General features: G+C 42.9%; 1 protein-coding gene across 1 annotated transcript in view; it reads right to left on the reverse strand.

Annotated features, from left to right (window-relative positions):
- Window positions 1–21,605, reverse strand: part of fhod3b (formin homology 2 domain containing 3b) — an 80,085-nt gene that overhangs the window by 45,995 nt on the left and 12,485 nt on the right. Inside the window, exon 3 of the mRNA XM_041942226.1 lies at window positions 20,269–20,333. Coding sequence (XP_041798160.1) covers window positions 20,269–20,333 — 65 coding nt within the window. The remainder of the gene's footprint in view (window positions 1–20,268; window positions 20,334–21,605) is intronic.

Consider the following 21,605-nt stretch of genomic DNA (forward strand, 5'->3'; position numbering starts at 1 on the left):
CATAAAGGCCTCAAAGCGGCCTTTGCACTCTCTGTAAAAAGCCATGGGATTTAACCAGCGGACAACGTAACCGTAACCTCTATATACTCTAAATATTACATGATTAGAAAGAGGGGAGGTTAGATAAGCAGAGCAGAATATACCACACAATTACAGACTTACAAACACAAGCTGTGTTTGGACTGAGAACAATGGCGGCTTGTAAATGAACGCTATGATTTTGCATACTATTGAAGTATGGAGGGGAAGAAAGAACACATTTTGCTCAATGAGTAAAACAAATATTGAAACATTCCTAATGGCATCCAGAGGGGGAAACAGACGTGTTTGTTTACAATGTCAGAGTAATGGCTGGGCTATTTCTTTCTCCTTCAAGTGGACTGTTGTTGATATGTTTGATCACAGGGTGGAGAGGATTTTTTTTTCCATTAGTGTGATGACTGTACCATAATACACCACATTACTACCAGCTTGCACAAGCAGGAGGACTCTTTAACTTTAAAAATGAAAGCTACAAAGATATTTAGAACTTTTTTTTGCAGTATTAGTGGGTCATTGAAACATAGACAGTATAAGAAAATAGGTCATGACACGAAGGGTCAATATACCTCCATCAGAAGTGCATAGTGGATGGTCAGATAGCTCCAGAACATTTCAGAGAGATCACCAAGGAAAATGCAGTTCATCATGAGGGGACCATGAACGTCTGTACAAAATTTTATGGGAATCATTTGAATAGTTGTCCAGATATTTCGATCTGGGTCACAGAGTTCAGTCACCATGCCTAGAGCCATGCTGCTAGCATGACTAAAGCTGAATATTTTGTACACCGACATGTCACAGAGAAATAAACTGCATAATAAACAGCCACTGATTAACCACTGTTTATCATCTCAAGCAATCATAAAAGTCAATATTTTTAACCACAAAGCACCATTTCTACTGTACCACAGATAAATCTGAAATATGTTATGAAATTTAGTCCAATGACATAAACGTCAGGCATCATCTTTGCATTCTGGCTTGTTCTTTGCATATATAGGCTAAAACACTGTCAAATATAAACAAAAATCGGATTTGCGAATGAACAAAGGTCAAAATGATCTTTACACTTTGAACTCTGACCTGAACGTGTTGCCAATATATTAACAATTAACAACAGCAATAATAGGAAGCATCTGGTACCGATTCAAATAAGCGCCGCAGATAGATAAGGAAAAGCTGGTGATGTTTTCCCACTGGAGGAGCAGGTCGGTGCCACTGGCTGTTCCGCTTCAAAAAGTGACCTTTGACTCCCAGATATCAACAGCTACTCGAGCCGGGCTGCCTCATCAAGAGCTAATTGTCTCCTTTAAGAAAATACACTATGAGGATCCACAGGGGGAAGCCCCCCCCCCCAGCCATCCCCCTGCAACAGTAAGTCATTTGTTGCCAATCATGTCAGCACGTTCTTGGCCCCCCACATCTTATTCTTAACACTTTAAAGGATTGATTGAAATGGCTTTGATTGAGAGAGCCAGGACATCTCACCAAACGCTTAATCCAGAGACTGTCTGACTGCAGTTCTGCAGCTCTACTTACTGGCGCAACGTGTTTGGCTGCAGCCTCAGTGCAACGTCACGTCAACCTCTGATTTAGAAACAATTCAGGTGTTAAGAATAGCTGTATTTACAAAGGTCACCGGCTTAAAATCTGATCTGAAAGTGGAGAGGGGTCAGGAGCATTCCTCGCACGGCTCGGCTTGAATTTGAGAGACTCATTCCGGATGGCGGGCCTGCTTGTGTCCCCTCTTTCCCTGCACTGTATTAAATCTTTATTTCCAACATACTGGGCACTGAGAACCCTATCATATCTCCATGGTTAACCCTTGACCTAGATAATTTGTTGTTTTACCCTTTCATCCTAATGTTAAGACAGCTACTTGAAGCCACAGAATGTCTCTATATCTTCGACTTTCCCTGAAACAAGCGTTTACATAAATATAAAGAAAGCTGTCTCCCCTGCTGTCCATGTCAAAAAGTGTATAATTGCAGCAGAGTGAACACTTTGTGTTTGCATTGCGGGAGAGCAAGTCTGTACTTAGCATGTTGTTTTTAGCTAGTCTTAATGTCTTCCATGTCTGGGCCCATTTGTCTCTGGGCTGACTGGGCCACATCAGTGGGGAGCGAGGAGGAGAAAAGTGAAGTCTGCATGTGTGTGATGTGTATGACAGCTGCAGGCCTGGTTCACAGGGCCGCTGTGGCGCACTCTGTCACACCAGCCAACAAACCCTCAACTGTAATTAGCAGATCCACGGTGAGATTTTTTTTATTTTAACTCGTTTGTGTTTGCTCCTCAGTCTTGTCTATGCGTTTAGCTACATGAATATGAATGCAATCATATGCAAACAGTTGCAGGAAAAAATGATTTTGCAGTCGTGCATGCTGCTGTGTGGTATTACTTGGTTGCAAAGCAAAACAAAAATAGTATGACAAGTTATCTGCGTAGAGAAAGACAAGGGAATGAGGTGCAGTTAGGGTGGTGGTGACCGAGTAGGCTGCAGGCGCTCACCAGTTTGATTTGATCCATGCCAGTCTGTTTGACAGTGAGGTCAGACTCAGTCCTCCACTGTTTATCCAAACTGTCAAGCACAGAGCTGGTACAGGTGAACGTCTGATCCCTGGACCTTAAACTCTTCACTTGTCTGTTTCCTTCTTCTCTGTTTACTCATACTGGGGGGTAAATCTGCAAGCCTTTCACTGAATACAATCTTGATGCTCTATTACAATAGTTTACTTATACTGTAGGTTTGTGCTATTTACACACTATTTGTTTTAGAACATTATCAATCGATTTCTTTTTAGAACCGCTCGTCTTGTTCGAGGTTGAAGTGCACTGGGCGAGAAGCAGTGAGACCCCCTGGACAGGTGGGTTGGTCCATCACTGTCACAGACAAATGAATGCACATGATTATTTTCTGCTTACCTCAAGTGGCCAACTCTCTCATATAGACAAGCCTTTTGCTAAATTGTGCATGTTGAAACAGTCTGTCTATAACGTGGATGGAAATCACCATCTTGGGTTGTTTAGGTGAACATTTTTAAATTATAACCATTGGAATCTTTTCAACCCTCCATTCAACATGATGCAAAGGCGGCCAAACCGCCGAGCTGCCGCTCCACCGCTGCAAAACTTCAAAAACAATGAATAGAAAGATATCCTGCCACCACTATATGAACTAAAATCGGAGAGACTAAAGGAGCCCAGTCGATTTGTCCGCCCCGTCGCATTGATGTGAATGCCCAGTACGGCAATGACAGGGATAAATATGAATATAATTGTTAAAGAATAAAGATATATATTTGTTTGACAAGATTATACTGTTTATAAAAAATATCCAACAGAGATCAAGAGAAAATGACAGTCTCATGTATTCTTCAGTGCATGGAAACATACCAAATATGTCCACCACAGCAATTTATGACCACAACAGTATAACAAACAAACAATAAAATGAGTTAAAAAAAAAAATACAAACATCATATTCATTACATCTTACTGACATGTTTAAAACCCCAAACACCAGCAATAAACTCCCAGGGAGCGAAGCATGTGAATTCTCTTTGTGTGAATACAACTGTTGAAGCTGTGCTGGCTGCCAAAACCGGCCTTCGCACCACACGGTTCTGTGCCGCAGAGCTGCCGACGTGTTTGCTCGCTCGCAGGTATTTGTTTGCTGTCTCCTGACAACAGACAATCGGTAACTTATATTGCCCCAGTTCAAGTGATTCTAAGCGCATAAGGGGTTTTTATATTTGAAATGTGGTTTTAGGTAGCCATGCTGGGTGTGGAGCCTGAGTTTGCGTCCCATCATCTCCCCTTTGGGCACTATTAATTTTTCCAAACAGCTGTACTAGTTCATATGACTAACGCAAGATAAAGGTCTCTTACAATCCTGTGAGCCATGGGACATTATCATCTGATTCTGTTGACCCATATTTTTGCATTGTTGCACTGTTTGGTCCCTGAAGTGAAATGCAGGGGTGGAGGATTTACTTTCCGTCTGTTCATTTGTTCACATCCACATCTGTCCGTCACAAAAACCTCAAACACCCCTGACTAGATTTGATTTTCCCATCACTGCAGTGCTAAAAATGCAGGTTGAATTAAGATGACAGAGTATTTTTTGGCCCAGAGGTGGACTACATCATTCCTAGGGGACAACATCTTCGCATGTACCCTGTGTTTTGGTCGTTGCCAAGGTGATGACCTGATGATTGTGCAAAATTGCAGTCGGAACATTGAAAGGATGCTACCTCTGATTAAAAAGAGAGCTACAAAGCAGGATGGTCCAAACTTTGCAGTTTCCCAACAAAAAACCTTGCAAAGATGATATTTACAGCTGTACTGCCATTTGGAAATCACTTACTGTAGGCCTATATCCAAGGATAACACGCAATGACATATACTCTGGCATCCCACAAAACCGAAAAAAAAAAGTAATATGGTGTGATAAGTCGTTTTCACCCTTTCCCTACATGAAGTGGATCTGCAGCCATCGCTTGCCAGCCATTAGGTCTGATGTTAGCTCTGCATCGTAGCATAACCGCCAAGAAATATGAAGTGTTCTTTACAGGACCAGGTGCACCTTTTGATGCATTGTTCCCTCAGCATGTTAAGAGATGGCAAAGCCCCCATACGCACAGCTACACAGATTCAAAAGTGGTTTCACGAACACTGGGGCGAATTCCAACACCTTCACGGTCAAATCTCCTCATGCACATGGCTCAGTACTTGTATTACAGCATTCCTTGGGGAATTGAAGATGTTAGAAAGGCTGAAATTGGCTCCTTCTTAGGTTATTGATATTAGTAGGGGGGGTTTTTTGTAGTGTCAAAGTAGAAAACAAAACATTCCAATGCTGAGAGAAACACATGTTTTCCTCCACTTTCTTATTGAATAGCCTATAAAACTCTTTGGAAAAGGCTCAAGCAATCAAAGATGTGCCCACAACTTGCACACAGCTGCTATATGTTTAACTTTATGCAAAAGTAAAGATGCTCCACTTTTTCTGAGCTTTGCTGAGAATGGCCGAAATTCCTCAAACATCCTGTAAAGCCATCAACCCGACTTCCACTCATGTCACAGTTTAACAGGTGGTGGAGTACTGTAGCAAAGCACATTCAGGCACAGAGAAAACCCTACCTGACTCAAGTCATGAATAGCTGTGCAAGCAACTTTTTGGGACATCTTGGCAAATGTAAGACTCGAGGACAGATGCTACGTCATATAATACTGAAAATGACAGTAAAGCAGTAATATGAGGTCTTACACTGGGGCATTTGTACAGATTTTAAAAACCTCATACAGGGGTTGTGCAGCTCTGCAGACTATTACTGGTTGAATTACTCACCACACACAGAGTTTCCCACTTAAGTAATCAGCTGGAGAGAGCTGATACAGCTGAGGCCTGCTCTCTGTGCTGTATGTGAGAGGAAAGTGAGACCTGTCCGCACCCAGAATACATGTGGGCGAGATCAAAAAATAAATTAGCACCGTTGCAAACGCTCTTAATGAGTCAGCAGCTGAGAAGTCAAAATGGGGAGAGGGCACGCTAAAGATAAACATAAGCACATGTAAAACCATAAGATAAAAATACTGCATTCGACATATGTGGCACACGGCATGTGGTGACGTCTATAAACAACGATATCCCCTGCTGATGCTCGGCTCTTCTCTAAAAGGCAAACAACACATTGACAAAGCTCCTCTGTTAATATTCAGGTCACTCTTTCGTTACCACTCTTTATCCAACCGAGAACATTCACAGCATCATGAGCACAGCTGATGTTATATTTTAGCCACACAAGCAGATCAAGTGACACAGAGTGCTTGGTCTGGTGATGATAAGAATAATAGTCACATTTAATTGCTTACGTCTGGGATTTCAAATTATTCCTCCAGGAAAAGAGGAACCCTCACTGGCACTAAAACACAGTTTGCTTTGTTGCACTATTATCATATCACAGTTATTAATCTTACATTGCCACAAATAGACACATTTCCGTATCGCTATGCTTCCTGCAAACAGCTATGTTCAAAAAAATAAGATGTGTCTTTCTTTCACTCATTTCCGAAACAAATGCTCTAGCTCGATTAAGCTCTTTAAAACAGGAGGCGGCAGTGCTCATGGGAAATGCAGCCTTCATTCTGGGAAACGCTACCACTAATGTCCACAGGGGGCGCCAAAATCAATCAATCAATGAATTACTCAAATCAAACAAACAGTATCACACAAGATGTTCGCTAAACCTTTGGTGAATTTGTACCTTGGCACACGATGAATCAGAAACTTGTCAGTTCAAAAATATTTGTTCCAATTCCCATTTGTGAATAGAGAGCATATATTTGGTGTCTGAGTGTATATCACTTGATATCTTGATGCCAGAGAAAGAAAGCTGGATTTCTATATGGATCCATGCCTATGACATGAAAGGTTATGTAATGTCTTACAATTAAGGTAAGGCAATATATGATAATACCGATGAATAATACCATCAAGTTAAGACCACAATAAAATATTCAGGTATGTAGTGCCTGGGGTAGAAACTGATACCAGATACATGAGAGTTAAACATGGAATACAGCGTTACACAGTGTACTATGCTTTACATAATTAACTGTGTACTTTAATGCGGTTCCAAATAGGATGCACAGCCAGCTATGTTTGAAAAGTATGAAATTGTATAATAATAATGAAATAAACTCTTGCATCAAAAGAAAACAGTAGATCTGATGAGAAACTGTCCCTGCCTGAAAGCCTTATGAATGTTCCATTATACCACAGCCTCCTGCTTGCCAAGTCAGGAAATGGCCATGCTGTTTTGATGAGACAAACATCCATAGAAATTCAGCATTTCTGCAGGGTGCTAATTTGTCATGCCCCGCCACAACATGCACAATGTATAGGAGGCCATCCAATCTCCTGCTGGCTTTTGGAGGTCATTATGAAGGGAAAAATCACAGCAATATAGACAGGAAGAATGAGATGGATTCCTGCATTAAGTGGCTGAGGCCCTCCTCACTACAGCACTTGGGTTACACTACAGCCTTACTACACATATGGAGCTCTTTGTCCCACATTCCCTCGGCTTTCTCATGACAAAAAATCCCAAACTGTGTCAGCTAAAAGCAATGTCCAATCACATCGTACCATGTGGCTCTCAGTGTCACAGAGGGCTTGTCATTTCCCCTCATCAAAAACATGACTGTGGTCTTTGTTGTGGCAAAAGATGTTCAATAAACTGCAATGCTGATCAGTTTTCCATCAGGCTCAGTTAAATAACCAGGAAGGCAGGAAATGCTTCGTCTCTGCTGCGACAGTATAGACAGTCCTTTGATACTCATCAGCTGTTGTGCTATTTGCTTCTGCTTTCTTCAACTCATCTTGGGAGCAGCACAATGTCTCCATCTTTCCTTAGCAATAGTGAGCCTGGGACGTCTAGCTGACACTGGACTCCGTGCTCCTGAGTTTCTGTGGACTCGACACTTTCCAAAGATAACACGGGCCAAAGATTTCCACTCACGGGCAGGCTGAGGCCCTGCTGAGGCAGCCTGCCTGATGGGTAACAGACCAAAAAGAGCTGGCTCAAGACGTCTAGTGGGATCCATAGCACTGCACTGTGTGATATGCCTTCAAGGTCTATAGTTAGTTACTACCGATGTGATAAACAGGGACCGAACGTATTTCGATTTGAATGCACTAAGAGGATAAAGAAGCAGATGCAGGATGCTCAACCCCCATGATAACATGACACCAGAGGTGGAGAATAATGATGTCATCAAATACGAAAAAGGCAGAAAAGTGCATTTATAAGTGCGTTGTCCTCATTACTATAACTCTTCACTAATAGCTCCTGTTCCCCAACAGTTGCCTGTTTAATGTAGACGTACATGTCTGTGATATATTGTCCCTTTTCTATTATTCAGAGGTAAACTGAGATTTCCAGGAAAGGCTTGTCCCTCTGAGAGAGCCTGGAAAGCCCGGCCTGGCGGTGTGCAGAGTCATACACCACATGACGTCTTAGCAGGGGAACATTCCTCTGTGTCTTTTTCTCTCCCTCTAAAACCATCTTTCTCGATTAAGAAATGGGGGGGCACGAAAAGTGGTTTAGCGCAAAAATATGGGGCAGCAGATTAATGCAAAATTAAGCCATAAAAAACCTGACATATGTGAAATGTCCCAGACTGGGAATGAAATATCATTTCTCCCGATTCAGGAACTTTCCACAGGAAGAAATACATGAGACTGAATTCCACTTAACCTCCTTCTGCTGTGTGCCAGTGAAGAAAAATAAGAAATGGCTGAAAGCTTTACCATTGCCAAACATTACCATTACCTAACAGGATCCCTCTGGGGGGAGCAGGCATCTACAGTATGTCCAAAAGGTAATGTCTTGGAAGGAACTCGTGCCAAACAGCCCCTTTAAAATATTTTATTTCCAACTATGCCCTCCTAAACACTGCAGAGGACTGATGATGTTATGGCTTCAGCACTGAATGTAGCTTACAGGAGCTGGGATTGTGTCTCTTCTCCATAAATCATTTAATGGTGACAGGAGGTGGTCCTCTAGTCACTCAGCCCGCCCCCGCCAGTCGACCTCAGGGGTGACAGCTTCCCTCGAGCGTCAACCCAAACAAAAAGGGGTGCAGCCAGCTCCCATAGCCGAAGCTATAGAGGTCACACGGGCATGTGCCAAACCAGCCCTTTCATCCTATAGCATTTACAGGATCAGCATCCCAGAACACAGGCATCAAAGAGAGAGAGACGGAGAGAGAGAGGGTGTGTGTGTGTGTGTGTGTGTGTGTGTGAGAGAGAGAGAGAGAGAGAGAGAGACAGACATGACCTCTATGGCCCTTCATATGTGCGCAACTCATGTGTAGGAGGGTGTGGGATAATCCTGGTGAGCTGTGTAGTGGGGGTCTCCAGGTGGCCCAGAGGGTTAGACAGGGTTAACCCCAGTTGACCCTGGCTCTCTGCTGTCAGAAGTAGGAGATCCACCCGTAGCTTGTCAAGGAAACCAGAACAATGTGGCACGTCCCTCATGTGAGACGGTGCCTGAAAAGAGTTGAAATGGGATTAGCTCCCTTTCATGTTTTCCTTGTGCAAACGTGCATCAGGAAAACATAAAATCACAGACTTTATTACGAAACCATGTGGCCGGGCATCAAAACACTCTTCACTTTTTGTATCTTGTCAAAACTGTGTTTAAATTCCCCCCCATCTGTTCATGCTGTCTAAGTATTAAATGTCATAATGGCAAAACAAAGTCAAACCCAAACATTTTTTTCATTTCAACTAAAGTCTTGTCATTATATGGTAAGTTTGCAGAAGATACCAGTTGCATTTGTTCCCATAAAGTGAAATGATAGCGCCTGTCTTGGGACAGGCCTCGGCAGAAGGGTTGGCAGGTTGAGCTTGAACACTCTAAATGCTGAGACACAAAGGTCTCAGATGGCAGCACATGGCAGGGCGGGGGTCTCGTTCATAAGCAGCCTAGGAGTGCCTGCAGCCTGCAACGGCCGACTCTTGGGGAGTTACAGGTCACAGTCTAATTTTACTGATCAGTATGAAAAGTTCTTCAAACTGTTTTGTGTCCAGGTGAGGACAAGTTTTGACATCTGAGTTATGTGGATGTTGTCTGAAGACGCTCCATGGAATTGAAAAACTGTGACATTTGTTCCGGGGAGGATGACTACACAGGAGATTATGCACAGACTAGCAGAAGGTATCTTGCAAATGTGTGCAGAACCACTGTTACTGTACTGTGACTCATTCTTTACTGTGATATATTGTATATTCTCCATCAATGGGCACTAAACATTCAGCAAACGCAACCACAAAGCACAAGTCTTGTCCTGACACAAGAATTACTTGGACCCGACACAACCTGCATGTATTCAGGGTCCTGCTGTACACTCACTTGTGGCCTACTTTACTGTACTCCACGTATAGTCTGGCCGTATGAAAGTTTGTCTTCTTAACTTAATGTCAGGCCTCTCCAATACGGCCGCTGGGGGAAATTGCGGAATTGGAAGTAAAAATCTGCCGAGCACAATGAACATTTTCATTAGTCACTCATACGGCTGGAGTCTAGTTGGTCTGATCAAGATTTGATGAATGTGTTTGCGTATGCAGTCTGGCCTCTCTCCTGTGACCCGGACTCGTGGGGACAAAGCGTGGCAGACGGCAGTTGTAGACTTCGGAAAGCAGGTGTGCGCGCAGACTTGCATGTGTAGACTTCTGGCAATGTTGGAAAACTGTGTTAATAAATTCTGGGCCAGACAAAGCACATCACCCACTGCATGCTAACAGTGATGAAGATGTTTTAACACGTTCACATGCCTAATGATCTATTGGTTTTTATGTGTTGTGACTAACTAATAAGTGACAGTGAGGATATATAACCAAGGATAATATCTTGTTGTGTAGAACCATTAGAAATGTGTAAATCCTAATCTATTCAACCCTGAACCTAGCTGTCTGCCGTTTCTAGACGAGAAATCACAGGTGAATAGAAGACACTGCACTCTTCTTCTTCCACGACTCTTTCCAACACAGCTGCTGCCGTTGTCTGCCATAGCAGGCTGTACTCGGCTGAGTGGAAAGTCAGGAGGTATTCCAGGGCGAGTGTGTTGTTCGTGATGACACGTAAGATCGCATTTTCCGCATGAAGGGTCATGCCACTGCATTGGCAAGTGCAACTAAGTACTTCTAAACTGTCATGTGCCATTTCCTATTCATGTTCCTCATACATGTACAGGGAGTGACAAAAATAACTTGTAAGATGTGATGCTCCTTTTGTAAAACCACTGTGTACTTTTTGTTGACACTTTACAAGGAAGCTGTTGACTAAGGCTTTACTTTGTGGCGGGGGATGCGTTGGAATGCATTATATTTAAAGGTAGGTCGGTTTACATCCTGACCCACACTTCTAGAAAAAAAAAAAGAAAAAAAAAAGACGGATAACATGCTGTAATGCAAAAGGGGACAGGAGGATGCAATCCAGTTTACTGAACAGATGTTTGATATTGTTTCTACTAGGGTCAGGCGATTGGATGAATATATTGGCTACTGGTAACTGACTAAGTCCATTGCTGGTTGTATTTTTGAGCCATTTTGTTTTGCTAGTTTATTAGTAAGAGCTGCTGCTCGGCGTGCTAACCCAGTTGTACAACAAAAGCCAGCAACAGTGAAGGGAAAAGACGAGATGGTTTTGGTGAGTTACTTCTTTTGTTGAATAAAGTGTGTTTTACAAATGAGTTTACGAGGCAATTAAGCTGGTTTCAGGTTGGATAAAGAGATAAACTTGAATTTGGAAGGTGTGTAGTTGGATTTTTCCTGTTTAATATGGACAATAGGTGTAAAAATGTCCTTTCTTGGACATCTGTGCAAATATATCAGCAATCACCCGTTGTTGGGCTGAAATTTTAACATATTACCCTATCCTGGTTTCCACCCCCTGTATTTAGTATCCGTGTGTGTGTGTGTGTGTGTGTGTGTGTGTTTGTGTGTGTGTGTGTGTGTGAACAGCAAATTCTGAATGAAACCCTATACAGCCTCGCTTTTTGTGTTGAACGTCGCTAATACAAAAGGCATTCATCACAGAACAAGCAGAGAGAACAGCCACTGATGTCATTGAATTTTGAGGTCCAGACGCTGGGAGAGATTCAAACATTTTTCACATTTCTAAACACAGAGATTAAAGGCTTATATGCAGGCTTTTATCTTATAAACAAGAGCCCTAAGCAAAACATTTTAGCGCTTTGTGTGCTCAATGATCCTTAAGTGACCACTGAGAAAACCACCACACAACACATATGAATAGATCTGAATGGATCACAACAACGTCTGACATATTCACTGAAAGATGAGACTTAACTTTACACAGCTTTAACCACAACAATGATGTAAACACGGCTCGCTTTCCTCACATCTTCAGGAAACATCACTTATGGTTTATACCAATAGAGATTTTCACTCCTCTTTATAACCCAGACTAAGCAAAAGCAGACAATGTTTCTTTTACTCTCGCCACGGAGGGAGATTGAGTAAGCTATTTGTTCAAATGTAATTAGTGCTGAATTTATTACTTTTCCCCATAAAATCTGACAATTCATTCAATTTAAGAGCATTCTCCACTTCCTCAGTTCCATTGGTGCTACATTAATGATGAAAGCTCCTTGAGTCACGTGTTCATATGCTTTGCATGGGCATGCTGCACTTGTAGGACACTTCGCTACCATTTGTAACATGCACTTCAGGAGGACACAGCGAATCCTCTTGCACCCAGACAGAGACATCCCAACTGCCCAACGTGCCTGAAGCGATTAAGTGGGCTCCTGGCCGACACTCACACAAGGCGCTGGGGCCTCTTCTGTTTTTGTTCTCCATCTACTGTATGGCTCTTTCTCCTCTGCTTTGAAGAACGCAACAATGGTCGGCCAATCTTCTCCTCCTCAGGCCACTCTGAGTGGTCCCCTCCAGAGCCACGGGCGGGCTGTGAGAGGAGATTCTGCTAGTGCTTGAGCTCTTTAGTTCAACTGGGCTCTCCACTCACCCGACAACGTCTGGAATGGAGGTGAGAGGATGGAGCAATTCTGGCCTCTGTCGTGGCCTTAATCAAAAGCCAAGTGAGAACAACACAGTTACTTTTGTCATTTTGATGAGTTTGATGAAAACGTGGTTTGATTGCTTTCATCAGCATCAAATTATGTTGTGAATATCATCACATCCCTCCCTCGCCTCAGTGTTCAGTGTAAAGTGAACAGAAAATGACGTGAGGTTGAACAGTGAAAGGGATATTATCTTTCATTAAAGGCCATACAATAAAAATATTACTTATCCCACTCCTGCCCTGGACTTGAGCTTACATCAGCCCTAAAAATAACAACTATAGTTGTTCCTTGGCCTTGAACATACTTGAAGCTGATGAAGACAAACAGATACTCTAGATGGCCTAGCTAATATTTACAGTGGATCACAATATGGTGAGCAACATCCATAATGATTCCACAGCTGTGTATCATGCCTCCCCCTCTGGGTGGTTACACTGTTGTGAACCAGAACACGAGTGGACGGCTCTGAAATCATGAACACATCACCACAAAACGCCACACACTTTCAGCCAAATGGCTCACAATGAGCGTGCCTGAAGTTTCTGTTGGCCCCCAACCCGTCCCCACAGCAAAATGTGGCACGTGGGAAGCCACAGGTGTTGCAGCGCTACAGCACAGAGGTGTGGAGAGATGAAAAAAAAAAGAGAGAGACTGTAAATCTGTTTTACGCCATGGAATGAAAAAGCTACTGTTTACCTGACAGAACAGAAAGTCTGCAAGGTTCCTCTGACTATATCATCATCGGTGCACAGCGCGTGAGAAGCTGGCAAGTCAGGGGGAGGGCGATGCAAAGGCAGAAAGAGGTGGAGGACAAATTCTCCCCAATTTGTCATTTTATAAAAAAAAAAAGAAAGAGGCAGAGCAAGAGGAGCATGGCAAAGATTTTTAGCAGTGAAGGAGGAGGGGTTCAGATGGCCTGTGTCAGCTGTGCCAGTCCCTCCACACAGGCCAATTCTTCTTTCAAGTATGACATTCTGAGTACAAGAGTTCAGTGCAAAAAACACTGTCACATCCCTCTAAACATAGGCCTAAACAGATCTTGTCAATATTTGTTTTTCCATCTGATGTCACATTAAAGACTAAATCAATCTCTGCACACGAATGTGACAAAAATCCAATAAATCCCCCTTCAAAGTAAAACAGCAATGCCAAATGAGTCAAAGCTGGCCAGCTGTGGCAACACTACTTGATCCAAGGTGAGACAAGAAATAACAACGCTGTTTCATGGAACTCTGGATGAGTGACAGTTACTGTAACGACAAACGGAGAAAATATGAACTGTTTTGGTTCTGGGAGGCATTTCTCATATTCTCTTGTTAAATGCAGAGAGGGAAAGAGACGTTTCCTTACAAAGACATTGACATCAAAGCTGAAGGAGAGAAAAGGAGCCAGCATGACATGTGAGGGAGGATGTGAGGTGGAATTCCACGGCACACTAGGATTTGGCTGAAGGCCAGCGGGGTACTGAGTTATAGGTCAGCGTTTTTTTCTAGTCAGTATTGGCATCAGATTCTTTCTGCCCATATACTATACCCACAATCCCAAACTCAAATCTGACAAAGATCAAGAATTAAGGTCTGTGTGAAACTCTGCAACTGTGAGTGGGACAAAACAAGCTATTTGAAGACATGACCTTTGCGTTTTGGAAAATGTGATGCCCATTTTTCACCTTTTACTGACATTTGAAAGACCAAACAATTAAGCCATGCATCAATAAAACAATCATCAGGTCAACTCATAATGAAAGTAATTGTCAGTTGCAGCCCAAAACCAGTTCAATTAAACAAAACAGCATTTAAACAACGTCATGTATGAGTTTTCCCACTCTGTTCAGGATACGGAGAGAGGGCAGACACTGGCTGTGCAGAGGCACCTCAAACCTCAGCTCTAAAACATCATAGACCCTTGTGTAAATATACAATAAACAATTCTCTGCAGACATCAAATAAATGTTGGTTCGAGCAAAAACAAACTTAGATTCCTTCCAAATGTTCCTTCCCGCGAGCAGTCAGCTGTTTAAAGTCTGCGGCTAGTGAGGTTACACACCTGTCCACTTCAACCAGGACTGCTCCAGTCTCACAGCAGCGGTAAACCCCAGAGTGGTCTGCTTCATATGGCACCCACTCTTAGCGGTCCGACTCATATGTCGTGATGTGCCTCTTTGAAAAACTACATTTTGTTATGAGCTGACTGTAAGTTGTGCCAATGTTGAACCAAACATCTGATTTTTTTGACAGGAGTTTGGCTGGTTGTCAGAAGTGAGGGGAGGAGAATAGGAGGGGCACAGTATCATCATTTCCTGCACTGAAACTCAATAACGAGGCCGTAACATCCCCGGTTATCCGCATGAACACAGCCGTGTCACCTGGTCCGGCTGCACTCTCACCCGTCTCCCTCCATCCCGTAAACAGAGCAAGGAAAAAATACTCCCTTCTTGGATGAAAACGCAGACAGCTCTCTTCTTTTTGGACGGGTGAGGAGCAGCGCTGAGGGGCCTTACAACTGGAACCAGATGGCTTCTTAATGCGTGCATGCCTCTGCACGAGTGTGTGCACGTGAACGTGAGCATCCAAATTAATGTTATAGTAGTGTGTAACATTGTACAGTATGGGAAGCAAATCTAACAAAGAGGCAACAATTAGCCCTAATCCCACCCAAAACTGGGAAATGTTGTGTTTTAGTAGTGAGGGACAAAATGAGGGGAAACATTGTCCTGCACTGTGGCCTATAAATGAAGCATTAACCTAAGCTACGTTGTTATCTCTCTGCATGGGGCTGTTGGGCTGATGGCCAAACAAAGACTATCTAAAAACTGAGCAGGAGAAGGTGTGAGATGAACGATCCCATCAAACCCTTCTGATGGGGTTTTGCGATCAGCTGTGATTTGAAAAGAAAAACCCACCCCGCTCGCCTCTCCTCCTCAGATGTTTGCTGCCTCAGATTTCTCCCCGTTTGGCACCGCATTGTTTAGGTTGGCCATCTGGGGTGACTGTAAGTCCGTGATCCCGTTCTGGAGTCTGTTTGTGGGAAGTCGAGGAGATGAGAGACCGAGCCATTTGATCTTCCTGTGTCTCTCATGGGTGCCACGTGATACGCATGCGTTTAATTATCCATCGCTTGCTTGGCACCCGCCAGTCACAGGAACATGACTAGATATTTGAGTTGGCTGCTTTAATGTGAATCTGAAGTGTGGTGCTGTACTGAGGATCCTCGGGATGCGATCTAATCCAAAAGATGAGCTTTAATACAGATATTATTAACCAGATAAGAATGCGAAATAAATATATTAATATATGTTAAACATCATCCCTGAATTCATCTGACCTGACACAGAGAACTGGATGTGAGTCATAACCTTGGGTATTATTGACTCTCTTGGCTCTTGACAAAATGATAGCAGACATTTCAAGGTGATCTTTTTTTTTAAATAGGCAGGTTAACTACTGGAATTGTTTTTTATGTGTGCACAAGACTGCAGATGGCTCAGTGGAGATCTGGCAGAGCGTATGGAAAAGACAGGCAGTGTGGTTGGAGCACCACCATAACCCACAGGTGATCTTATCGTCTTAAGTCAATGTGCCGACATCCCACACACACAAACATACACACACACATTAATTACACATTTAATTTCGATAAACAAACACTGAAAAGCCCATACTTAAGAGCGTGTATTTCCCTACATCTGTGCTGTTAGCTGCCAGGAAGTCATCTTCCAACATTTGCAGAGGGATAATCGTAGAGAATTTACTGCTCATCGTCCTCCATCTTAACAACCGCACAGTTTTCAGCTGTCAACCTGATGATCAAAACTACCAATTTGACAAAATTATAGCGTGAAAAAACACAAGTCAACAGCGGTCACAATGAATCATGCACTGAGTCCGAGATTATAAGCGGTTGTAAAACACAAGGCAGATAATCCACTAAGAATGTGTCACCTCCGATTACGGCTGTCACTGCTCAGCTGGGATCAATGTGTCGACAGATGAACCTGCACTTAAAGGGGAACACCAGCACATTTCAGCCTTCAAATGTAGGATTTTCATATTTGCGAATAATAACTACTGGCTATAAACAAAAAAGTTTGTACCACCCACTGATCTGTGATGTGTGAGCTGGCTCCATATAAAAACATTAGCAAGAGTATGACTGTGACAGAGTTCAAGATGATTTTCTGGGGATCAAGGAGAATTTTCTGGATTGCACTTGATAGATTTACCACATCAGATGTTAGCCCAGCATTGCATAAATAAATCACTAATTGTCAGAGGACCAGCTTCTGACTGTACATCTGTATGAGCTCAAGAGAAGCTTGTTTGGAGTCTTTGCTTTGCAAGAGCTGCTGACGATTACAAAACATATGTGACATTTGTTAATTCTTAACTTGGTATTTAAACATTCTGCAGCCCACACTAAAGTCTCTCTCCCTGTCTTCACATTCTCCACACCATCACATCCCGGCAACTGGGGCAAATCTCAGAAACAAAATGACACATAAGGACAGGACCTGCTGGACTAGACAACACTAAAACAAGCAAAAGACTGCTTTAATCAGACCCTCGCTACCACATCTAATCCACCGACAACAGTAACAGCCCAACAATTCAAACAGGCTGTGGCCAAATGCTGACACGCAGAAAGCGACGACATTGAGTTTTTGCAAAATCCCAGGCTGCTGCGCTGGTCAAACAAATTTAAACAAAGATCAAATCATCACCATTAATGGCTACCTAATGATTAAAACATGCATCCATTTTCTTTTCTCTCCACAGAAGGATTAATGTGCACATCAACTTGTATAACAAGCACACATGCTTTGATGTAGTGGCACACATCTATTCCATCTATTGTAATCACATCTATCATCTGAGAGCACTGGATCCAGCCGCTGAGCAACAGGAAGGCTCATGCTGGAAGCCAGAGTGTGCCTCCTGAACGACTTCAATGCTAATGTGAGTCATTAGGGCTTCATTTGCAGTTATGGTTTGTGGTTATAAAACAGGTCGAGCTAACGAGGCTACGCCCAGAGATAAACCCCTGTGTGGTGCCTGATAGGCACTTTCCGTAGACAAAGAGCCTGGACTGCTCCGCTGCGTGATTACAACAAATCACTGTGCCAGAGGTGGACCAGTAAAAAGCAGTTTAATAAACCATCAGCTCTCTGGGCGAGCACTCGCTTCCTCCACTGACGCCGATGCATAGATTTCCGCCTGGCCCCTGCAGAACCATATGTATGTCAGAGCTTGTGACTATGATTAGGGAAGCCTGGAATACGTCTCACGGTGGTTCATGACAAATGGACACACAAAACCTGAAAGCCAGCCCTGTGATGTGTAAATTTGGAGAAACACTAAAAAAACAGATAACATAAACAAACGTATGTACGACTTAATTAAAACTTGTAATACATGAGCTGGGTTTACCCCAAAACAGTGCTGAATGACATAGATTACATACATGGTTGCGACCAACTCATCACTGGTGCTAATGGAGGGGGCCTCTGGGATAAACAAATGATCTTGACTACGTGAGCTAAGTGAGGATACCTTCAAAAAGACTTCATGTGACACTAAAGCAATGACATCCGAACAATGTTTGATAAGTACCTAGCTAACACGAGAGTGGTGCTATTAGTTCAAGCTTGTTGGACTTACACAAAAGGAGCATTTCTAAAGGATTTCCAGAGATTCAGAAAATCGCCGTGTTAAAGCCACTCTGATGCCTCTGTACATATTGTGCTGGCTATTCTCCAAAGGCAATTTACTGTAACAGAGCACAGCTTTTTTTCAATGCATCCCTCATTATAGAAAGACAAAAGAGCATGCAAACCAAAAAAAAAAATAATCACTGACAATAAGGGGGCTCCTCTCTGGGGACATTTTGGTCTTTGTGAACTGACAGCAGGGAAATGCTCAATCCCTTAATACAGAGCAAGTGCACAGTCTAAAAAATACCATACCATTTGTCTCTGGAAGACTTACGAATTATCTCCTATGCGGAGCAGGAAAATCACCCAGTAATTCTGCACCCGTGGGGCTACGAGGTAAGCCCTCTAGTCAGATAAAATTAGGCTCAAATGTCTGGACAAGTTACAGTAACAGTGACCACCGCGCCTAGAGGAAATAAATCAGCTAGCCACGCGGGCAGATGCTGAGGGAGACTAGGGAAGGGCAACAGGTGGCTGTCAACTTAGAGAGAAAGAGGGTCATCATCCACTTAGAGAAGAGCAGCAAGTCTGTCTGCCACTCCCCAGGCTCCACTAAGCTAAGCCATGCAGCAGCAGGAGGAGGGAATAAGGTAAAGCCAGTTCAGCGTAGTGTGTGGACAAGGCTCAGCCAAATATTCACAAGCACAGCCATGTTCAGCATGTGACCTGTCTTCTATCCAGTGTCATAAATCAGGCAGCATCTCCCAGCAATATCATTAACAACTGGAATTTAGCAATGGTTGAAAAGCCTGCTTATACAATATATGGTAGGTTTACTGTATCAGTTACATAATTACAGTGTCAAGAGTACGAAACACAAATCCTCCTTGTGATGAACATGTGCAAACTAGACCTCATCAAGAAGAAGCCGAAGCTGTCTTTCTCATTTCTCTTGTGTCTCACCAATCGTTTAATGAGCTGTCATGACAGAACACCAAATCAGTGTCTTTGCATTACGCGTCGTGCATCAGCAGGTAGAATAAATAACCAGAGACGACTATTAGAGATAGTTCTCAGATCATAGTGGCTTCACTCAAATGAAAAATGTCTGGGCCCTTGGTTTACTTCAACTGCATTAGAGGAGGAAAAACGACCAAATTCTGACAATTTACAGCCTAATAGCTCTTCCAGACATTGGGTTATTTTTACACGTGAAGCTTGCAGAAGAGGCACCGTGTGTGAGTATGTGTGCTTCTCCACGTTCTGCAACTGACAACCATAGCGCTCTTTGCTAACAGACCCTACAAGTCACTGCCAAATTACTTTACAAGGGCTCGTGTGTTCATTTCTTACATGCATTAAACACGGTAGCAAAACAATTAACACCTATTTATCAGCTACATCTTGCCAGAAAGATGCGGAAAAAGTTTAGACTCTGACAGGAATCTAAGCCAAAATCTACACTGTAGTTAGTGAAAGTTCAGTTTAATCAAAAGCCAAACTCAGATAAGAACGCTGTGTGAGTGTATATGTGTGTGTAAGTGTGTGTGTGTGTGTGTCTACGCATGCCACGTGCATGCGTGTTTGCATATGTTTTCACTCAGCTCTTTGTGCTAGTTCCCTCACATTACTCAAAGACACCAGGAGGCCCAATAAAACAAAGTGACAGAACACAGTAACTCCAAAAACATAAAATGTTCTCAGTCTCTGCTCCGTGCCAGCGCTCTGTTTTTCACAGCGCTGTTGAAATGCTATTAATTCTCGCTCAAATTAAGATTCTAGGCCGTTTCCCAAAACTGCCACCGTGCAAGTTCAACAAGGACCTCAATAAAATAATCCACTGGTAATGGATGCGATTAAAGCTCATACCTCACTGGTGATACAGACTGAGGAAGACAATTCAACATAAAGTGAGAGGTGACAAATGTACAGTTTAGATTACAGTACAGTTTATTACCCACCAATGCAGGCATGGACTCTGACGGAGAGCTGTGTTCGAAGAATAATGCTGTGTTTCTTGCCTCTCCTGTGAAGAAAGAAAGACAAATGGAGAAAAAGAGAAACGTTACTTGGACATTATGCCATGCATGCTTACTTAAATGTGTGTGTTTTGGTCACACACGCACACACGCACACACATACACACACACACACGCTGTATCAAGATAAAGAAACAGAATGTCTGGATGAATCTAGGGCAGCCATCACTTTGCCAGGGGCAGGCAGGCAAGTGCTGACAAGAAAATATAGCTGAGGAGCTACTGTGCAAAGCTGCAAAATGATCTTCGAGCTAAATTCTTTTTCAGCAAATGATACCAGTCAGTCTTAGCCAGACCCTTCAATATCTGCAGTTTGAACACAGCAGGGAACAGGTCACGCAACAGCGCAGGGGAAAGGCCCCCAAAGGTAAAAATGAGGGATGGGAGCAGCTCAGAGGTCAACTCCACCCCCTGTGTTAATGGAGATATGCAAAGGCCCTCTGACCATCCTGTCAACTGCTTACAATGTCTGAATGACGATCCAAAACAAAGGCGACAACAATGCCACCCAGTTCTATTCAATCGTGAAAGTGAATGTGAGAGCTGTGTAGTTTGTAGTTACACACAAGATAATTTGGCTACTTAGAAGCCAACTCTCTTATATGTGCACAAAGCTTGGTGTAAAATGTGCCTTTTTAAAAGAATATGGCTGGCATTAATTTTTCGTCTTCTGGTGTCAACAAATCCCATTAAAAGACCCAAACCTACAATGCATAGGGTCTATCTCTCAATATTTTAAACATTTCTGCCTGTTTTTGCATCCTAAATGTACACAAACCTATAGCAACATAAGAAAAAATAATGACTCACGTTTAAATTCCTGATTCCAAAAAAGTTGGGACGCTACAGAATGCAATAATCTGAAAAGGAACTGTCTTTACCGTTTTTGCAAAGTGTTCCTGAGCACATGTAGTAGCATCCTTTATACAATCATGTGTTCACAAAGTGGTGAACCTCGCTCCATCCTCGCTTGTGAACGACTGAGCCTTTCCAGGATGCTCCTTTCATACCCAATCATGATACTATCACCTGTTACCAATTAACCTGTTTACCTGTGGAATGATCCAAACAGGTGTTTTTGGAGCGTTCCACATCTTTCCCAGTCTTTTGTTGCTCCAGATCACTTTCTGTTTTATTTATGATTTACACAGCATCCCAACTTTTTCGGAGTTGGGGTTGTAGTTGTTGTGTTGTCCCAAATAACTTGACAGACAAAGCATCTCATGCTTTGAATTTTGGTGGTTGGGGCCACTCTCTTT

The sequence above is a fragment of the Chelmon rostratus genome, chromosome 8, assembly GCF_017976325.1.
Source record: "Chelmon rostratus isolate fCheRos1 chromosome 8, fCheRos1.pri, whole genome shotgun sequence".
Taxonomy (NCBI): Eukaryota; Metazoa; Chordata; class Actinopteri; order Chaetodontiformes; family Chaetodontidae; genus Chelmon; species Chelmon rostratus.